The sequence below is a fragment of the Palaemon carinicauda genome, chromosome 13, assembly GCF_036898095.1.
Source record: "Palaemon carinicauda isolate YSFRI2023 chromosome 13, ASM3689809v2, whole genome shotgun sequence".
Taxonomy (NCBI): Eukaryota; Metazoa; Arthropoda; class Malacostraca; order Decapoda; family Palaemonidae; genus Palaemon; species Palaemon carinicauda.
In genome coordinates this window covers 14,007,457-14,028,211 of record NC_090737.1, presented here as the reverse complement: position 1 = coordinate 14,028,211, position 20,755 = coordinate 14,007,457, and the positions used below count along the sequence as shown (strand labels likewise).

General features: G+C 38.0%; 1 protein-coding gene across 3 annotated transcripts in view; it reads left to right on the top strand.

Moving 5' to 3' along the window:
- LOC137652183 (WW domain-binding protein 4) overlaps positions 1-20,755 on the top strand; it is a 76,083-nt gene that overhangs the window by 49,005 nt on the left and 6,323 nt on the right. For all 3 annotated transcript variants that reach the window (XM_068385396.1, XM_068385395.1, XM_068385394.1), the window contains exons 3-4: positions 5,925-6,138; positions 18,609-18,837. In XM_068385396.1, coding sequence (XP_068241497.1) covers positions 5,925-6,138; positions 18,609-18,837 — 443 coding nt within the window. The remainder of the gene's footprint in view (positions 1-5,924; positions 6,139-18,608; positions 18,838-20,755) is intronic.

Sequence of the window (20,755 nt, the reverse complement as noted above, 5' to 3'; positions counted from 1 at the left end):
CCAGCCAGGACTTTTTTTTTTTTTTTTTTTTCCACTGAGCCTTTACTGTATATTTTAAAGGTCCGGGACAGTGCTACCATCACCGAAGAATTAGGCAATGACTTCTGAAGTCAAATCTTAAGAAGACCCCTATGGCTTGGAGTCCCCTCCTAAAACTGACATGAGTGGGTGGATGCCCAGTAAGCCAGTGGGCAGGGTGACAGTATCATGGGGCAGAGGACTAGACGGTAGAGGTCCTCCAACATGGGTACTGGCACCCGTTCACAGACACTCTTCCTTCGCTCAATCAGACTCTTGACAACGATGTTGTTGTCCTACCAACTGAACTTGTAGAGAGACTTTTCTTCAGTCGGAGGTACAGAAGAAGTACAGAAAAGTGTGCATTTTAAGTAGGCCTTGATGGTTCTTGATGTTTCCTAAGTCAACTATAACTTTTGAAAATGTTGACTGGAGGCTGGAGACCAGTGATTGACCATTTCCACCTTGAATGGGTTTTTTCTATTATCTCCATTCAAGATGGAGACATCAAGCACCGTAAGAATGGCAGTCAGGAAAAAGGTTTAATGTTCTCTTAGGACTAGAGAGATGCATTCAGTACTTCTAGAGTATGGTCCATCATTCATCAAGAAAGCTCTTTCGCTTCACCTTCGGCAGGAAGATCAAATTCAAAGTGCTGTGTCTTGGACTGTCGACTACCCCCCAAATGTTCAGTACAGTAACTGTATTCACAATCGTATCAATTGGAACTTATGTCCATGGGATTCGGCTCGTGAAGTACCCAGGTGACTGACTGAACCTAACATCCTCCTGGAGATTCTTCCTTCAACATAAGGACAATCTTCTCTTCTGCCACGATCTGGGGATCTTGGTGTTTCTGGAGAAGTCTAGCCTCATTCCCAAGCAGAGGATGGCATACCCAAGGATACTAATACAGATAAGGCAAGAAAGTGTCTTTCTGTCTGACGATCGTGTCTCCGGATTCAAAATAGTGACATGCCCTTTTCTACGTCATCAAAATTGACAAGTGCATCATTGGGGGTAGTTACCTGGTCCTCTATCATCGTTCGAGAAATGCGTCCCGCACAGCTATCTATCAGCTGTCACTTAAGTGGTGTCGTAAGAAACATTTTCCATCAATCGGCAACCCATCCCATCATCTAGTTCCTTCAGAACAGTAAGTGACTGGGATGAGAAGATCTTGAAGGGAACTCGAAAGAAGGCTGGGGCACTCATCTAAGGAAACAATTCGTTGCAGGTTGCTGGTCACAAGAAAAGAGCCTGCACATCAACCTACTGGGACTAAGGGCAGCTCTCCAGTGCTGCAGTCATTCCAGTAGTGCCTGATAGGGCACTTGGTAGCATTAATGAGTAAAAAAACTACTTTAGTGGCATATGTTAACAAGCAAGAAAGTATTGTTTCACAGCACCTTTGTGAGTTAGCAATGCAGGCTCTCCAGTGGACACTGGACGACGCACTCAAGCTGTTAGCAAGATTCATTCACGGCAAAAGGAATGTGATTTCCTACAAACTAAGTCGCCTAGGACAATTGGTTGGATCAGAATGATCCCGTCATCCTAGAGTGGCATGGGGTCTATTGACTTTGTGGGGTCACTGATTCTTTATCAGGCAGTGACGTTAAAGGATGTATTTCAGCGTCTGTGGGATGGTCTTTATGTATATACTTTTCTGCTGTTTTGCCTGATTTGAATGGTGGTAAACAGGATGCTGTCTACCCTAAACCTCAAGATGACATTAGTAGCTCCCAAGTGACTCCAGCCATTACCTACAGACACCATGATTTGGTGACATCTGAGTTGTATAGTCTCCTTTCTTAAGTCCCCTTTGGCTGAGAGGTAGAAGAAGGTCTCCTTTAGTTTTGAGCCAGAGTTCAAGGCCAAAATACAGCACCCATCATCACATGACCCCCAGGTTTGAGACCTTCCCCACCCCTTCTCTACATGAAGTGTTGGGTGATGATGGAGAGATGCTTTTGTATCCTGTGAGGTCTTTGTGGTGCTATCTGTAAAGGGCCTGGTACCTCGGTCTTTTTATTAGCACTAGCAAGACCAAGAAAGAGGTTTCAAGAAACACTTATCTTTTTCTGTCTTCGTGAAACGATCCGAACAGCGTAAGCCTTCACTGCTGAAAGGATTGAGGTATCTGCTAAGAGCAGGGCTCACTAAGTCAGGGGTATAGGCCCAAGTTTAGCTTGTCAGAGGGCCAGGTACTGAAGGCCAGTCTAAAAATCACAGACGACCTTCACTGCCATTTACTTACTCGAGTACTGTACAATATACCCACAAGTCCCTTGACACCTTTGTGTTTGGTCCTGTGATGGGTGCTCTAAATACAGTAGTTGTGTAACTAGCCCAGCTCCTACTGGAGACAGCAAGCATCTCATCTATGGTAACATGTAGATGCAAGTTTGGAACGAATGATTATATGTCTTGGCTCCTCTTCATTTTTCTGTCCTCCCTTCGTGAACAAAGCGGGTGAACGTTAAGTGCTGGATCAGATGTGATTCTGGCAAGTTACACGCCTGAGTTCCATTCTTTATCCGTAAAAAAGTATCCCCATTCTTCCTAAATAAGGGGGAGGATAGTGGAATCTATACTAACCTATTTATAATCGTACAGGTACAGTATATCCAAACTGATATCCTCTTTAGGGGTGAGCTTCCAGCCCCACCCGCCACTAATACTTTAACAACTCGTTAGATAATTCTAGCAACCATCTTATTTTTGCCAAAACAGTTAGCCTATTAACCAACTCGGTTTTTTATTGCTAGGAAGAATACAAATTACTTAGAAAATTTATAGTATTTTGATTTGTGTAAGTTGAGGAATTTGTTACTAGAACTAATTATAAAGATATTTTCAAATTTTTACATTTCTTTTCTATGATCAGAAACTTGATTATAATCATTAAAGCTATAAATCTATGCTGATTTGCATGTACATAAAAGATTATATTTTCCTGAATCTGACATTTTAGCAGTTGTTCTTAGGTCCTTTGATATTGAAAGACCCTCAGTACCTATATGTACTTGTTGGACTTTATAGTCATAGTATTGCAGTACTGAAAGAGTTCATGTTTTGAACCTTTGAAAATATTTTTGCTTAGGATCTCGGCAGTAAAATTCATTCGTTTGGTTTGACATCAGAAACGAATCGGTGAACTATAGCAATATCTTCGAAAGTAGTCTGGTAATCAAACGATGGTTTTATCTTTTGCCTCTCTTCAGAGCTAAAATTGAATTTGAGACTAAAGGTCTGCCATGATTTATTTTTTGTCTTCTTTACAAGAAGAAGTGGTAGTTAATTCTGGTGATAGTTTTCCTTGACTGTTAAGGGGCTTCCAATATTAATTGGAAGATTCTGCAGACTCAATTGTTTAATGGTGTTAAAATTACATTACCTTTGTCCAAGATTGCAGTGTAATTCAGTATAGTATTACTCTTCAGTCACGAAGCTGAAAAAGAATCTTAAATTCCAATCTTATGAAATATTTAGAAATTTGTGTTCTTGATATAAGAAGTATAGCTATATCTAAAGCATTTCTTAAAATATTTAATTCAAAAGGTTATTAGAGATACTGTACTTCAGTGGCATACCAAATACTGTATTTGCTAAAAATCTGGGTTTATGTGTCACGATTATTTGCGTTAGGGCGTATTACTGGTTACTGGAGAAGTGATCTGATGGGATGGTGAATTTAAGGGATTGGTTTGGTTGAATAGTCCTTTGGGGTTTCAGTCTAGTAACCTTGCAAATTTCACTTGATGGTTTTTGTAAAATTATACATGTAGCTCTACAGTAATTGTTGTTATATACAGTAAACAAGTAATTATGTGATGAAAGGTTTTTTTTTTTTTTTTTTTTTTTTTTAAGAGTACCCAAAGCTTAGACATAATAAGGCTAGGATATCTTTTAATTGATTATGATTAACTAAATGCCCTATCTCTTTCCTTTGCTGGCTACTCACCCCCTCGAGGGTGTGGGAGTTGGAAATGTGTATGGATATCAAGGGAGATTCATAAAAATAAACAACTTTAATGATAAAATTTATTTCTATAGTCACCTGATGTTCATATACTTGCCCACCCTCCTCCCCACTGACTAGTGGCATCAAGAGGATAGGGAATTATTTTGACTTTTAAGGTTAAAGAGTAATATGGTATGCATAGCATGTATTGATATTCGTGGCTGGTAAATTTCTTTGCTTTTCTGGAGGCATTAGTGTATTGGAAGGAAAGATAAAGGCAAATTTCTCAATTTTAAGGAGTAACAATGACAGCAAGCTTCCAAAGATGAAAGTAATATGAACATAAGGTGAGTATAGATATAAAATTTTATTATAAAAAATTGTTTCTTTGGCTCATGTTGCATTTACTGTACATCGTTCTTTTTCTGATCCATGACTGGATAGGATGTAGGTTGGATGGGGGAAATTTTATCATAGTCCCTATGTTATTGATCAAGTAGTTATTGTTAAGACTTTATTCTAATTTTCAATTTTGGTTGGAAAATTGTTACTGTCATTGTTAATTCTATATTTTTGTGAATTATGTGTCTCCTATCTTTCATAATACTATACCTACTTTATGTTCATACTTTGTCTGGATGTCCCATCATCATGTTGGTGTTTGATATAATTCCTGTTTATTTGAATTACATTATATATTGTTTATAAAACATACCTTGAACATGTAGAATACTGTACATGCAGAATGTTCATACCTCTGAGGGATTAGGGGTTTTTACATGAAATAAAATCAATGTACATATACAGTAATTGGATGCTATGCATCATTGGAGCATAGTATCTTCATTGAAAAGCAGTATAATTCTTAACTGTATTTTGTGAAGTATATCATAGATGATGGTTAAGGTTTTTTGCAACTTCCTTTCAGCCTCGGCTGTCTCATTCCCGCCTGTATGTTTCATCTGTTCCATTTGGTCTCCCAGTACTTCATTATGCATGTTGCATAAGATTTTTTATAATTCTGACCATCCTTTACATTCTGATCTTCCCGGACAGTTCCATCCTGTTCGTAATATGAGGTATGCTGTTAATTCTAATAGTCAGGCCTTCTCCATCATGAGGGTTAATACTACAGAGTACTCAAGCCAAGTTGTGGAATGATCTTCCTAATTGGGTAGTTGAATCGGTAGAACTTCAAAAGTTCAAAGTTGAAGCAAATTTTTTTATGTTGAACAGGCTTACATAAGTCATTTTATAGTTTACATATCAAATATCTGTTTTAATGTTTTTAAAATATTTTACAGTATTTTAATTTTCATTACTTCCTATATCGTTTATTTATTTCCTTATTTCGTTTCCTCACTGGGCAATTTTTCCCTGTTGGAGCCCTTGGGCTTATAGCATCTGGCTTTTCCAACCAGGGTTGTAGCTTAGCTAGTAATAATAATAATATACAGTATAAAGTTAGCCGCCTTATGCTTTAATCTTGCTTTAATTTTTACGTCATTCAAAAAAAAAATCCTTCAGGGGAGCCATAAAAATCTGTAAAAATGTGACTGTGAGTTTGTTAAACTAATAGTAACTTATTTAGAAAAGATAAGTCTACTTTTTATTGAAGAAAGTAGATAAGAATGTTGAGGATATGATAGTCATCAGTATCAGAAAATGACACAGCATCAGTGTGTGATCTCAGAATTGGACACATCCGATTGATCTACTTGATAGATTTGCTATCTTGCTTGATTTGGTAGTTTTATGTTGAGAATGAAGTATAGTATTGTACAGTTTTTCAAGCTGTTAGTTTATTAAGCATCGTTATATTTTAGTATAATTTTTTCCCTCCCTGTGGGATATTGAAATAATTGTGCCGAGTAATAACAGTACAAGTATCTAACCTTGGTGTGAAACAAGATTGAATGATTTAATTCATCTTCAACAGGCAGCACTGAAGGCTTACAAAAATGATATTGAACAAAACCCAGATATGACAGGATCAAAGATATCAGAAATTGCTTCATCAAAGAATGCAGAGATAATCATCACAAAGAAAACCACAGAAGAAAAGGATCCCAAGGAAATTACACCCGTTAAAAAGTGGTATGAAGCAAAGTCTCCCGATGGTACATGCTATTACTGGAATATTGAAACGGGTGGTAAGTGGAAAGTTAATCCTTCATAAGTTACTTGGAATACAGTATACAGTTTTAATGTTATCAATTATAGGGCAAAATTTTCTAATTTAGTGTAAGGTATAAGAGGTTTATTTATTCTTTAAAAACTATGTTTAAGTTTGATAATGAACAAAGATAAAAGAAAAAATTAAGAAATTTCTTCAATACAAAGGAAATACAGAATTACCCTTAGTAGATTACATTATTGTGTAGTACATAACATGAATTTATAATTATTCAATGGTTCAAGGTTTCTTAAGTGTTATTATGAACATAGCATTTAGAAGGTAATTCATTCCTTAACTGAAAAGTTTATTTAATCCTGGTGATTAAACAGGCAAATCAACATATGATTGAGTACTGTAGTAACCTACTAAGTATTTGAATCATATTCAGTAAAATTATAGATAGAAAAAGTTCAGTAAATGCTTTGTGCATTTATCCGATTCTAACAGTGGAGAGGTGTATCTATTTGAAGCAAACTGTGATAAATGTCAAACACTGTTCTAAGAATGATTGCTGATGAGCATTTTCCTATTTATGGGTTTGGTGTTCAGGGGAGTGGTGAATATGTCTAGTGATGGGGAACCCAATAAAGCCAAAAGACCCTTCTCCACTAGGGGAAGCAAAGACCATTCAGAACCAACTGTCGTCCCTGGTTGACTCGGATGGTCCGCAATGACATTCCACTTCCCGGGTATAAACCTTGTTGATGACATTCCACTTCCCGGGTATAAACCTTGTTGAGAGTCACACTACGTTGTTCTGTGCCCAATGATGAATCTCCACTGCTAGTTGGTATAGGAGGAGGGAGACTATGCCCCTGTTTGGAGATGTAGGTCACTACTATGTAGTTGTTGCTCATCAATACCACTGAGTGGCCTTTGATAGTCTCTGAGAAGAGGAGTGGCTCTTGCGGAACACCCGGGTTGCAGCAAGACCACAGCCATCATGTGCTCTCGGGGGCAGTTCCTTGGACCCTGGCTGGGTGTGTGGAAATGACAGTCTTGACTTTAGGGTTCCGTGTACAGGAAAGTGGGGGAGGACTTACGATGTCTTGATGGGAGATGCCTCCAAAAGTAAAAAAGCCATCCCAGATAAAAATAGCCATATTGGGCTTACCACTCCATACACTAGTGGAATGCAAGGGAGATATATGCATTTCTGAGTCTGGATCCTGCTCAGAGAGCCCAGCTGTCTAAGCCAAGGGATCTGTCTTGAGCATTGACTCGGGATCACTAGGCACATGATGAATATTTGGTATGATAATACATAAAAAAGATGTTCATCAGTAATCAAATTATTATTATGGCTGTTGTCTTCTATAACTAAAGCTTCAGAAAGCTCAAAACATGAGGGAGCAGGATGGGGAGATGTCTTTTGAAGCTGAAAAGAGCTTACGCTTCTTACCATTACTGGAAGATGATGAGGAAGGAGAACTATCTTCTCTTAGCTTGTTTCTTGCGGCGTCGAGAACAATCTCTCCCACTGGGAGGAGGACGGTCACTCCTTACAAAACTCACATGAAGATTCCACAGAACATCGTATGCCACGGTATTAGCCATTCTTAAGCACAAGCGTAGCGCACTCAGTGACAATGATAAAGAAAAGACACTATAGACGCTAAGCACTATAAGGGTAATCTATGTGGCTTAAGTAGGTCTCGATCATAGAGAGAAGAGGGGAGACCTCTGATCATAATGGCTATCAGAGAAGCGAGGCGTATCGACAGCCACCTATAACACTGCCACGCTGTAGGTTTACTACGTAAGCAATCATGGTGCAACCAGACCCATTTTCTTTTATTATTATCTGGTTGTAGGAAACAGACCTAGGAGTAGCCTATTTAAATGACTGGTTTGTATAGCTAAGAAAAATACAAATTGTTTTTAAAATTTGTTGTAACTCTTTCAAATACTTTCCATGATTTGTCAGAGTCTCATTGCTATCAACATCTATTCACTAGTTCCTATTTTATAACCGAATCTGTTTAGGAAAACTTTTTTTTTTAGTCATTCCTTGGACTGTATGTTTGTTTTCCCATTTACACTACTTTTCATACCTGTCTAAACAATTTTATACAGTCCTGCTGCTAAACAGCTTTTGAGTAAATGTCTTTAGTTCAATTTTAGAATTTCATATCTCTAATTTTAAGGGAAACTTACTGAATAGGTTGGGAGCTGAGTATCTAAAGTCCTTTTATACAAATCCTCTTATAACTTGACTCTACTAATGTAATTTTTTCGTGCTTTTGATGTATTGTATATTTCTGTAGGCGATCTTCTATCAAAGTGAATTTTTTTTTATTTATTTAATGATATACTGTTTTTGTTTTTGTTTTGTTTCTTGTTGTTGTCGGCTACCCCCCAAAATTGGGGGAAGTGCCTTTGGTATATGTATGTATACTGAACATCTAAGTACACTAGTATTGACTAGCATGTAATTATTTCTCATAACAGGGAGTGCTCTATCAAACCTTGTCGAAATTTATTCATAAATGATTTGGTTGCCTTGTTGATTCAACTGTGTCACATCTACAGTAAATATTTTGATATACTATACCATTATAGACTAAATGTACTGTATAGACCAGTCTTTAATAGTTAACAAAATTTATCATATACAAAGGCTATCATTTTATGAAGTCTACATTTTTTAACTAACCATTATTTTTTAGCAGTTTACATAATTATTTCATCATCATCATCTCCTACGCTTATTGACGCAAAGGGCCTAGGTTAAATTTTGCCAGTCTTTTCTATCTTGAGCTTTTAAATCATTACCTCTCCATTCGTCATCTCTTGCTTCACTCCTCATAGTCCTCAGCCATTTAGCCCTGGGTCTTCCAACTCTTCTAGTGCCTTGTGGAGCCCAGTTGAAAGTTGAACTAATCTCTCTTGGGGAGTGCGAAGAGCATGTCCAAACCATCTCCATCTACCCCTCACCATGATCTCATCCACATATGGCACTCGAATAACCTCTCTTATAGGTTCATTTCTAGTCCTGTCCTGCCATTTTGTCTTTCATAATTATCCTGTAAAGATGTTTATCAATCGGTAATCCCTAAGTTCGTTAGTATCTATATTATTTTCACATTCATTTTTAAAATTTTAATAGCTTAACTTTTATCTTTTCTTAATATAGTTCAGTAAACACTGTTCTATCCTAACACCCTAATTTAGTGTAAACACTGTTCCATCCTAACACCCCAATCTAGTGTAATTTCCTAAATACAGTTCATGACATCCTTTATTATGTTCCCTATTGTGAACATAATAATGTTCATCTTATGACACTGACGTCTAGTACTCGTTTTGATAGTTTGCAATTTGTATGTTGAAATAGACTGTTAAACTTTTAACCAAAGAGTGAAGGAGTGGTAATTACAGTACTGGCAGGTGGAGGGTAAGCCTCACCCAATGTTTGTCTTTGCACCTGCTTTTTATTTCAGCAGCAAGCAGTACAGAAGTAAGGCTATTCAATTTTTTTTTTTTTTTTTTTTTTTAGGGATACATTAAAATAAGATTAAAAGGATATGCAGTTATTTTCCATAGAAGAAATGGATAAGTGTGCTGACAAACTCGTGTTTGAGAGATAGATTTAAAGAATAGAAGGGTGTGCAGTTGTTTTAGAAACTAAATATGTGACAGGTTTCTGTGCAAACCTTCCGTTATCCACATCATCCTTGTTCCTGTTGGATGGCATGCCTATTAAATCAGCACCTCTATATACAACTTTCTTTAAGAAAGGTGTGGCCAATGCTCCACCTTTTCGTACCTGTCCTGATTAGATCAAAAGGGGCATTAGAGGAAAGACGGGAGGAAGAGAATGCTGATGTTAGGAGTCCCCTCTTTCAGCTGCTGTGAATGGGGAATGCTTGTCATACCATTGAACAATCTGGCTGTGACAGAGCAGAACAATGGCTTGTGGAAGTCTTTCGGGACAGAAAACACCTACCCTTTTAATCTTGGCCGTCGCTTCACTCTCACCATGTGAATGTTCCAGACCTACCCTCCAAAATTGCTGAAAACTTTTGACTATGTAGCAGGAGAGAAAGTTATGTAGGAGAAAAATTCGCTTGAAATCGTCGAGACGCTTGTCTGCGCTCCTACAGTCAATTCTTCCTGGTGGAGAAGTTAACGCGGGTGCTAGAGACCAGTCATAGAGCTAGCTCTCTCCACTGAACAAGTTTGTTCTTCAGATCTGCCAGGAGAGAGGAAAAGTACATGCATTCAGTGGACCTCCAGAAATTACCTCCACCTCAACCTTGTGGGAGTAGTATACCAGTTCAAAGTTTTGTGCTTCAGACTGTTTACCACTCCCTAAGTTGCCTCTTTGAGGTACCTTTTTTGACTGGCCAGTATTGAATGAGTTTCTTGGTTTCAGTTTCATATATCATCATCATTATTGATAACTTGTTAATCCTGGCTTCAGAATTGGAACAAACTGCTTTCCTTGTGTTACAATTTGGGGAGCTTGATCAATCTGGAAAAGTTTAGTCTTGCACCCTAGCAGAGGACGAAGTATCTAGTCATGCTGATAAGCATATCAGCCTCTAGTCTTTCTATCAGACGACTGTATCGGCAGGCTCAGAGATGGCACACTTGTTCTGCAATCTTTTCTGGGACATTTTTTATAACGCCTTAAGGACATCTCCACCAATGATTGCTTCAGTGATGTTTGAAGCATCGCTTATCATCTAACAGTATTCTCCCTTATAGGGTTGTTCCCGTGGAACAAGAAATATCGTATGATCTTGCCTGGTGGCTGAACGATGAAAACCTTACCAGGGGAGTTCCACTCAACTCTCCATCTTGAGAGGTACTCCTGTTCACACACATCCAAGGGGTGTGGAATACATACCTGAGGAACCAAAATACAGTACCTCAGTTGTGTGGTTTAGAGAAGTAAAGCATCAGAATTTTAATCAGTTGGGGATGCAAGCAGCATTCCCAACACCACAAGCATTCCAACAAAATTTGATCGGGCACTCCATAGCATTGCCGAGCTACAACAGTACGGTCATGGCACATGTGAACAAGCAAGGTGGCCCTTTTTCACCTACCCTTTGGAAGTTCACCTGGGCAGTGAACAGTGCTGTTGAGCTGTCGGAAATGTTCTTTCCTGTCAAGAAGAATGTTCTAATAGAGACACTGTCCCAGGGTTGTAGCTCAGAGTGGTCCTGGTCCCTACATCCTTGAAGAAAGGCTTCTTGCTCTTAGAAGATCACTCGGCTGAATAATTAAGTCTTGGAGTACTACAGGTTCCAGATCTGTGGCATCATTTGAAGATTCTTTCCAACATTCCCCTTGCAAATTCTGGAAGTGTATGCCTTTCCTTTGATTGGTCAGCAGGTTGTGGATGACATCAGTTTTCAAGATGATCCTTGTTGCTCCCAAGTATCCACAATCCTAAATGGTATCCATTGTCGAGGTACCGAGAGAACTACTCCAATGGCTCGCCTTTAAGGTACCACAACTTGGTGGCATCCCTTGCACTTCTCAGTTCACGACCTCAGCATCTCCAAGCGAAATGCTTTTCTCGTTAGGGACTGCACAGATATCTGGATACCTGTAAAGGTCTGCAGCTGTCTACCAAGGAAGGTAGGCTACCTTCTCTTTATAAGAGAGCTTGGAGCAGTCTTACCATTCCCAGGAGCTCAGGCCTCCAGAGTTGGATTTCACCAGAGATCTCAAGATCTCTTATGCATACCCCATAATATGGTGCCCTTGAGTCTGGCATTTAACACATCGGACCCTCAAGACTGTTGTCTTGCTAGCTTGGGCTTCAGTGGCATTTAGTTTGTCACAAGTCATCCTGAAAGATGGAAGGTCTCCACCTTTGTTTGGGAGTTTATGGCTAAGAAGCAGAAACCAACTGGTCATGACTCTAGGGTCAAGGCCTCATCCATCCCTGCTCTACAAGAAGTGATTTGGTTGAATGAGGATGCCTCGCTTCTGCTACTGCACTGCCTAGTGAGAACCGAGCTTAAGACCAGTGCACTGTGGTCTGGCTTATGAGATTATTGAACATGCCCGTCCTGCAATTAGCGAAAGGATGGAAGTACCATCCTTGGCATAGGCTCACAAAGTCAGTGGTATTGGCTCCACCCTGTCTTTCAGGAAGAACTTGTCAGTGATTCAAGTCTTGATGGCAGGATTGTGGAAATACCAGACAACCTCGTCGGCCTCCAAAAGTTCTTGGATACCTTTACCCTTGCTTTGGTTGTAGTTGATCCTAATCGGGTAGTTGAATCGGTAGAACTTCAAAAGTTCAAAGTTGCAGCAAATGATTTCATGTTGAAATAGTTTATAGTTTATTTATGAAATATCAGTTTTGATGTTAATGTTTTTAAAACAGTTTTTAATCGTTCCTTACTTTTTATATCTTTTGTTTCCTCATTTCCTTTCCCCACTGGGCTATTTTTCCCTGTTGGAAACCTTAGCTAGTAATAATAATAATAATCAGATTGTATAGCAAACCTATCTCCCTCATGGGGTAATGAGCATCTCATTAAACATAGAGGTTCATCCTTGCCAAGATTCTTGGACATAATGTGTCCTACTATGCAAGTGGCATTTTTAGATTTATTTTAGAAGCAGGTCTTCTGAAAACTATCTAACTTTTATAATGACATTCAACTTTTATGGCTTTAATTGAATATTTAATTTTTTTGTATATATAAACTAAATGATATCGGCGTCAATGACCTAAGATGTCAGGATGCCTGAAAACCCTAAATCAATCAATCATTCAAGATAGAGGTCACAACAGAATTGTATAATAAACCAGGTGTAGCAGTCATGTTGTGTTGAACTGGATGTCGGATGCATATAAGCCTCATAATTGAGCAACTTTCTCTCCAGACAAGTTGGTTTAGGAAGTATATCCCCTCTGTGAGGGGAAGGATGGATAGAAAGTATGCAAATCCATTGTTCATAATAACCATACATTCAGGCAACATAGCCATCACACTGATATAGATTCTACCATGATAGTCTACCACTTAACCGGGTAATGGCCTACCCTAAAACCTTCGATATCTGGAGTTTGGGGTTGTTCACAGGTAGGTCACCTTCGGTCCTATGTAGGATTGGGTGCTATGACATTTCCCTTGAAAGGTAAACCAGTTGGTTTAGTTCATAGGGACTTACCATCTCCCACCAGTAACAACTACCACCTTGTTAAAAGTTTAATGGCCATTCCAGCTAAGCCAAAATCCTACTCCTATTAAAGGTTAATGGACTAAAGGACTACGAAAATTACATATTACGTTAAAAATTTATGATATTCCCCCCACATGCTATTCTTATAAAAGATATCTAATCTCCATATGTTGCTCTTCTATAAGTTTCCTGTCATATGTTACCTAATACCCACAAGTTGCTCTTCAAAGAGTTGCCTGTTTGTCATGTTTTGCACATCTAAATGTTAACCTATTCATCACGTTACTTTTCTAAAATTCAATTATTAGTTACGTGTCCTTCTAAGTTACTTATTCATCACGTGTTGTTCTTCCAAGTTACCTATTTAGCATGTTTTCTTCTACTAAGAGTTGCCTATTCGTCATGTGTCATTCCTAAAAGTTACCTATTTGTCATTTAATGATCCTCTAAGTTTCCTATTCATCCCATATTGCTCTTCTAAATTACTGTACGTATTTGTAAAGGTTCTAAAATTTAACGATGACATGTTTTTCTTCTAAGGGTTACTTATTGCTTTTGAGTTACCTATTTCCCAATTGTTGCTCAATCCCCCTCTTTGAAATGATACATTTCTGGCATTGAAAATCTTGTTCTCTATATTTTCCTCTTGTAGGAGCCGTAGTACTGTCTATGAATCTTATCTTTACACTATAATCAGTACTGAAGTATCTTTGCAGCATTCCTTCGATGCCTTGTGGCACTTGCTTTATATCCTTGTATTTAGACTGTTCCTCATTTCTTCTAGGTGTCCAAATTCTTTAATTGTAAAGTTTTTCCCCCAGTTGCCATAAAACAAAACTCATAAATCCATAATAAAATCCTTTATAGGTTGCAATTTCAAGAGACTGTGTTTACTCCTCACCATCCTTAGAAACACCTTCCTGACCTATTCATTCATTTAATTGTATTTTCCAGATCTCCCTTTGTTCCTGTTCTCTTTACGCACTTTAATTCAATTCTCCTGTGAACTATAAGTCCTATGTTAATATTCAGATTGGTTTGTCTCACCATCACTCAAAACATGATTTATGGTAGCCTATAGTAACATCACTAGATCAAATAATTTTTTTTGCATTATAGATAACTAATATAATTTTTGTTTTTTTTTTATATTTAGTAATATCACAAGATTTTTCTTGTTCTTTATATTTTCTTAAATGCCCAAGTAATTGAAAATCCCTTCCCCAAATCTACATATTTGTAGTGTTACCTCATTTTCATTATGGTACTTTTCATGGAGTTGCCATCATGACAATTGTCAATTTTGTCAATGTTTTATTTCCTTCACAACTAACAATATTTTAATAGTGTACTTAATCATATTATTCTATAATTTCCTTCTTGCATTCTTCATTTCATCAGTTCTTGTTTTATGTATCATACATACATACATATACCAAGGCACTTCCCCCAATTTTGGGGGGTAGCCGACATCAACAAATTAAACAAAAACAAAAACAAAAAGGGGACTTCTACTCTCTACGTTCCTCCCAGCCTGACAAGGGACTCAACCGAGTTCAGCTGGTACTGCTAGGGTGCCACAGCCCACCCTCCCTCGTTATCCACCACAGATGAAGCTTCATAATGCTGAATCCCCTACTGCTGCTACCTCCGCAGTCATCCAAGGCACCGGAGGAAGCAGCAGGGCCTACCGGAACTGCGTCACAATCGCTCGCCATTCATACCTATTTCTAGCACGCTCTCTTGCCTCTCTCACATCTATCCTCCTATCACCCAGAGCTTTCTTCACTCCATCCATCCACCCAAACCTTGGCCTTCCTCTTGTACTTCTCCCATCAACTCTTGCATTCATCACCTTCTTCAGCAGACAGCCGTTTTCCATTCTCTCAACATGGCCAAACCACCTCAACACATTCATATCCACTCTAGCTGCTAACTCGTTTCTTACACCCGTTCTCACCCTCACCACTTCGTTGCTAACCCTATCTACTCGAGATACACCAGCCATACTCCTTAGACACTTCATCTCAAACATTCAATTTCTGTCTCTCCATCACTTTCATTCCCCACAACTCCGATCCATACATCACAGTTGGTACAATCACTTTCTCATATAGAACTCTCTTTACATTCATGCCCAACCCTCTATTTTTTACTACTCCCTTAACTGCTCCCAACACTTAGCAACCTTCATTCACTCTCTGACGTACATCTGCTTCCACTCCACCATTTGCTGCAACAACAGACCCCAAGTACTTAAACTGATCCACCTCCTCAAGTAACTCTCCATTCAACATGACATTCAACCTTGCACCACCTTCCCTTCTCGTACATCTCATAACCTTACTCTTACCCACATTAACTCTCAACTTCCTTTTCTCACACACCCTTCCAAATTCTGTCACTAATCGGCCAAGCTTCTCTTCTGTGTCTGCAACCAGTACAGTATAATCCGCAAACAACAACTGATTTACCTCCCATTCATGGTCATTCTCGTCTACCAGTTTCAATTCTCGTCCAAGCACTCGAGCATTCACCTCTCTCACCACTCCATCAATATACAAGTTAAACAACCACGGCGACATCACACATCCCTGTCTCAGCCCCACTCTCACCGGAAACCAATCACTCACTTCATTTCCTATCCTAACACATGCTTTACTACCTTTGTAGAAACTTTTCACTGCTTGCAACAACCTTCCACCAACTCCATATAACCTCATCACATTCCACATTGCTTCCCTATCAACTCTATCTTACGCTTTCTCCAGATCCATAAACGCAACATACACCTCCTTACCTTTTGCTAAATATTTCTCGCATATCTGCCTAACTGTAAAAATCTGATTCATACAACCCCTACCTCTTCTAAAACCACCCTATACTTCTAAGATTGCATTTTCTGTTTTATCCTAATCATTACTCTACCATACACTTTTCCAACTACACTCGACAAACTAATACCTCTTGAATTACAACACTCATGCACATCTCCCTTACCCTTATATAGTGGTACAATACATGCACAAACCAAACCCAATCTACTGGTACCATTGACAACACAAAACGCATATTAAACAATCTCACCAACCATTCAAGTACAGTCACACCCCCTTCCTTCAACATCTCAGCTCTCACACCATCCATACCAGATGCTTTTCCTACTCTCGTTTCATCTAGTGCTCTCCTCACTTCCTCTATTGTAATCTCTCTCTCATTCTCATCTTCCATCACCAGCACCTCAACACCTGCAACAGCAATTATATCTGCCTCCCTATTATCCTCAACATTCAGTAAACTTTCAAAATATTCCGCCCACCTCTTCCTTGTCTCCTCCTTTTAACAACCTTCCCTTTCCATCTTTCACTGTCTCTTCAATTCTTGAGCCAGCCTTCCTTACTCTCTTCACTGCTTTCCAAAACTACTTCTTATTCTTTTCATATGAATGACCCAATCCCTGACCCCACCTCGGGTCAGCTGCCCTCTTTGCCTCACGTACCTTGCGCTTTACTTCCACATTTTTCTCTCTATATTTTTTTAAGATAATAATTATCCTTATGATGACTGGATCATCTGCTTTGTCATTCTGGATGGTTTTGTTATAGTATTCCGTTCATTCATCCATATTTATCTTGTGTTCAACCTTGTGTGATATTACATGCATTCTGGTAAGCAAGCATTGCAAATCCTGTGGTGTTCTGCTAATAAGGACAGTATTCTCTAAGGCAACTAATTTCCTATTACCAATCCAGTCCAATCCTTCTCTACCATCCCCAACTGTTCTATGCATTACAAAATCCATGAGGCTAAATGACATAGGTGACAACACATTTCCCTTGGAGTACCCACTAACATTAACTTTTCACTTGCTATGCTCATGAACAGACTTGATTGAATTTACATATTTAAGAGAAACTCCATAATAATGCAGGACTCTCCCCAAAATTGATTGGTGTACAATATCAAAAGCTTTTTCGTAGTCCACAAATACCTGGATTTATATACTATACATTGCTGTGCATGTCTTAAAATAAAAAAACACTTGGTCAGTACAACCAAATCCTGCTTGATCATCTTGGCTCTTCATCAATCTCTCTCTCTCTCTCTTTAGTCTCTAGAATAATAATACTAAATATTTTAATGACAACTGATGCAAGTGAGATGCCTTTAATTATTGCAATGTCAGATTTTTTTTTTCCCATTTGCCATTTTCACAAATGCTCATAGCTCCCATTCATCAGGTTTTGCTTCTTCAAAAATCATCTTGCAAGTATTCTGGTACTGTAGTTATTTAATTTTCAGTTATTCCATCGTATCCAGGGCCTTTCCATCTCTTGATTTTTTGAATGATAGCTTTGACATAAAACACACCAAATTCATTCATCGGCACATCAGGGTCTTCCTCAGCTTCAGGTATATCAATCAAATTATTCCCTTCGTACTCCTATTCATGACCTCACTAAAGTGTTCCATCCAATGTTGCCTTTCTTTATTTTCTGTTATAGCAGATCCATCTCTTTTTGATGGGTATACTGTATGCTTCTTCCTCTTTGCCCCTCGTAGAGATTCTATTAATAATTCTATGAGCAATTCTTACTCTATAGCCAGTCCCTGAATTCATAGCTTTGACGGCCTCATCTGCTTTCCTGTCTAAATATATTCTCTTGTCATTCCAGTCTTAGAATTCTGCTAACCTCACTATCAATACTGGAATACTTCATGCCCTACGTTGTAATTTTCATTACTTCCTCATAAACGTTGACTATCAATTTTCTGTCTGTTTCTTTTTTATAGGATTCCAAGTGTCATTTGATATCCATGGTTTTCTCCTTGTAACTGCATTTCCAAAAACTACACGACCAACTGACTGATTATATGTTCTTAATTACACCATTCTTTGTTAACTCTGTGCTCTTCATCTCTTAGTCTGAGACTGCAAATCGATTCCTACGTTTAATTGCTAAATTTTCTCTGTACTCATCTTCTAGAATTATAGTTGTATCAAACCTAGGTATTCTATCTACATTTCTGTTGGCTGCTTTTAGTTTTAATTTCATTGTGGTAATGAAGAGTGGTGATCACTAGCAATATCTGCACCTTTATAGCTTCTTACATTTCTCAGTTCTCCTCCTCCCTTTATTAATTGCTGTGATTTTTATTTTTTTGTAATTGCCACATGAATATGAATATGTATATTTATGGATATCCTTGTACTAGAAAAGTCAGAATAGCCAGCTAATTTAACTTCAATTACAGAGTAAATATACAATAATTACTTATTTTCAGCATCCAAATGGGAAGAGCCAGAAGAAGGATTTTTATCCTTAGCAGAACAGAAAAAATTGAAGAAGAAAGATAAATCTTCAAATAAATCAGCTGAAGGCCAGAGCAAAGAAAAGGCAAACAATACCAAAGAAAAGAAAGAAAATACAAGTGCGTCTTTGGCTGCTCCTCCGGTTGTATATGGTCCAACTAAAAAAGCCGAGGCATATTCAACTTGGGAGCAAGTTAAAAAGTAAGTTATTAATTCCTTCTTTAACATGGATTGAAAAAACTTTAATTACGTACAGAATTTTCTTTATTTAAAATTGTATTTTGTACAAAATATTAGCTGTCATTAGGACATAGGTTAAATTTTTAATATTACTAATATGTCTGGTTAATGATACTTTTCTTTAGTGGTACTGGTCATAATGACAAATATTACTTCACAAGGTTGGTACTAATTTGCAGTCCAAGAATTAAAGTGGATGTCTGTGAATACTAGTACCCAAATTCTACTTGTGTTAATGCATACCCGTGTGAACCTTTAGCATATTGGTTGTGACGTAGCTATTTTCCCTAACTTATCAGATTGATGCCTCGTATGCCAGTATGTGGATGTGGTCAGCTACAAAAAGGGGGAGATTGTCTGTTCTTTTATTGCTCCTGTGTCTCTACTTTGGCTTCTTCTACTCTTCTGTTATTGCTCCTGTATCTCTACTTGGGGTTCTGCTCTTTTATTGCTCCTGTTTCTCTACTTTGGCTTCTTCCAATGCCTTGCATATGCCAAAACTTCTAGATTGTTGCTGGTTTACTTTATTTGTTGGGGGCAAAGCATTTAATCTAGGATCATAATTTACAATACTGGTATCAGTTTTTTCTATTTGAAAAAGTACGAACATTCTATCTAACATTCCTCGGTGCCCATTTCCCCCCTAACAAGATGGTCTCCCAACTTGTTTGGAGAAATCTTTCTCCACTTAATTTTGTGGTGATTTTTAGATCTTTCAATTAAGCAACCTTTTTCTAATAATCTGCATGATCTTAACACGAAACGTGCTTATGATCACCCACGCCTTCCAAGGTGGGGGTAGTAAGATGGGAATGTAGCCTGAAGAGATAAGTGATCAGAAATGTTGCTGGACCAACCATATGTTCATTGCCTAAGATCATGTGGAATGATCTTCCTAATTGGGTAGTTGAATCTGTAGAATTTCAAAAGTTGAGACCCACAGCAAATCATTTTATATTTAATAGGCCGACATAAGTCTATTGTTATCAGTTTTAATTTTGTTACTGTTTTTAAAATATTTGAAATGTTCAATATTTCTCAAATTGTTTATCTATTTCCTTTCCTCACCGGGCTATTTTTTTCCTGTTGGAGTGCTTGGGCTTATAGCATATTGCTTTTCCAACTAGGGTTGTCGCTTAGCTAGCAGTAATATTATTATTATTATTATTACTATTACTAGCAGTAATATTATTATTATTACTATTATTAATAATAATAATAATAAATAATAATAAAGTTAATAATAATAATAATAAATAATAATAAAGGTTTTATCTGCCCCATGTTTTTGTCCTGTTCTAAGTACATTTTAATCATTGTTTCCCAATTCACACTCCATACCATGGTCATTTAGACATGGTGTTACTTGAAAGACTTGGGAAGTGCCCACTCCCTGTCTTGATCATTGACAAATAGGGCTTCATAAAGAATAACTGATCCCTGTAGGTATTTAGTTTGAGACAATGTCAATTATCTTCATACCGCCGTAAGGATATGCACACTACTAGACAATTATATTCCCAGCACTGTCAGACACTTTCAGGGGGTCAGGGATTTGTACCCCTACCAGATGTCAAGTGTATTGGCACTGGTCAAACAACGGTGGGGTACTAAGGTTTGCCAGACAGGAAGTAGAATCTTTGTATTGGCAGATGATGTAAATGACCTGTAATTGTTGGGGGAACTGCTAAGTGCTAGACATTGTGAACACTGATAGATGTGAATGGATGGATACTTAAACCCTATTAGGCCATGTCTAGGAACTACTGTATATACCTTCTGTCACATGATGATAGTGATTAGCTTTGTAAACATGATGGGTTTCCACATACTGCCATACATTATGGTAATCTGGAGATTAGTATGTTATCAGATGAGG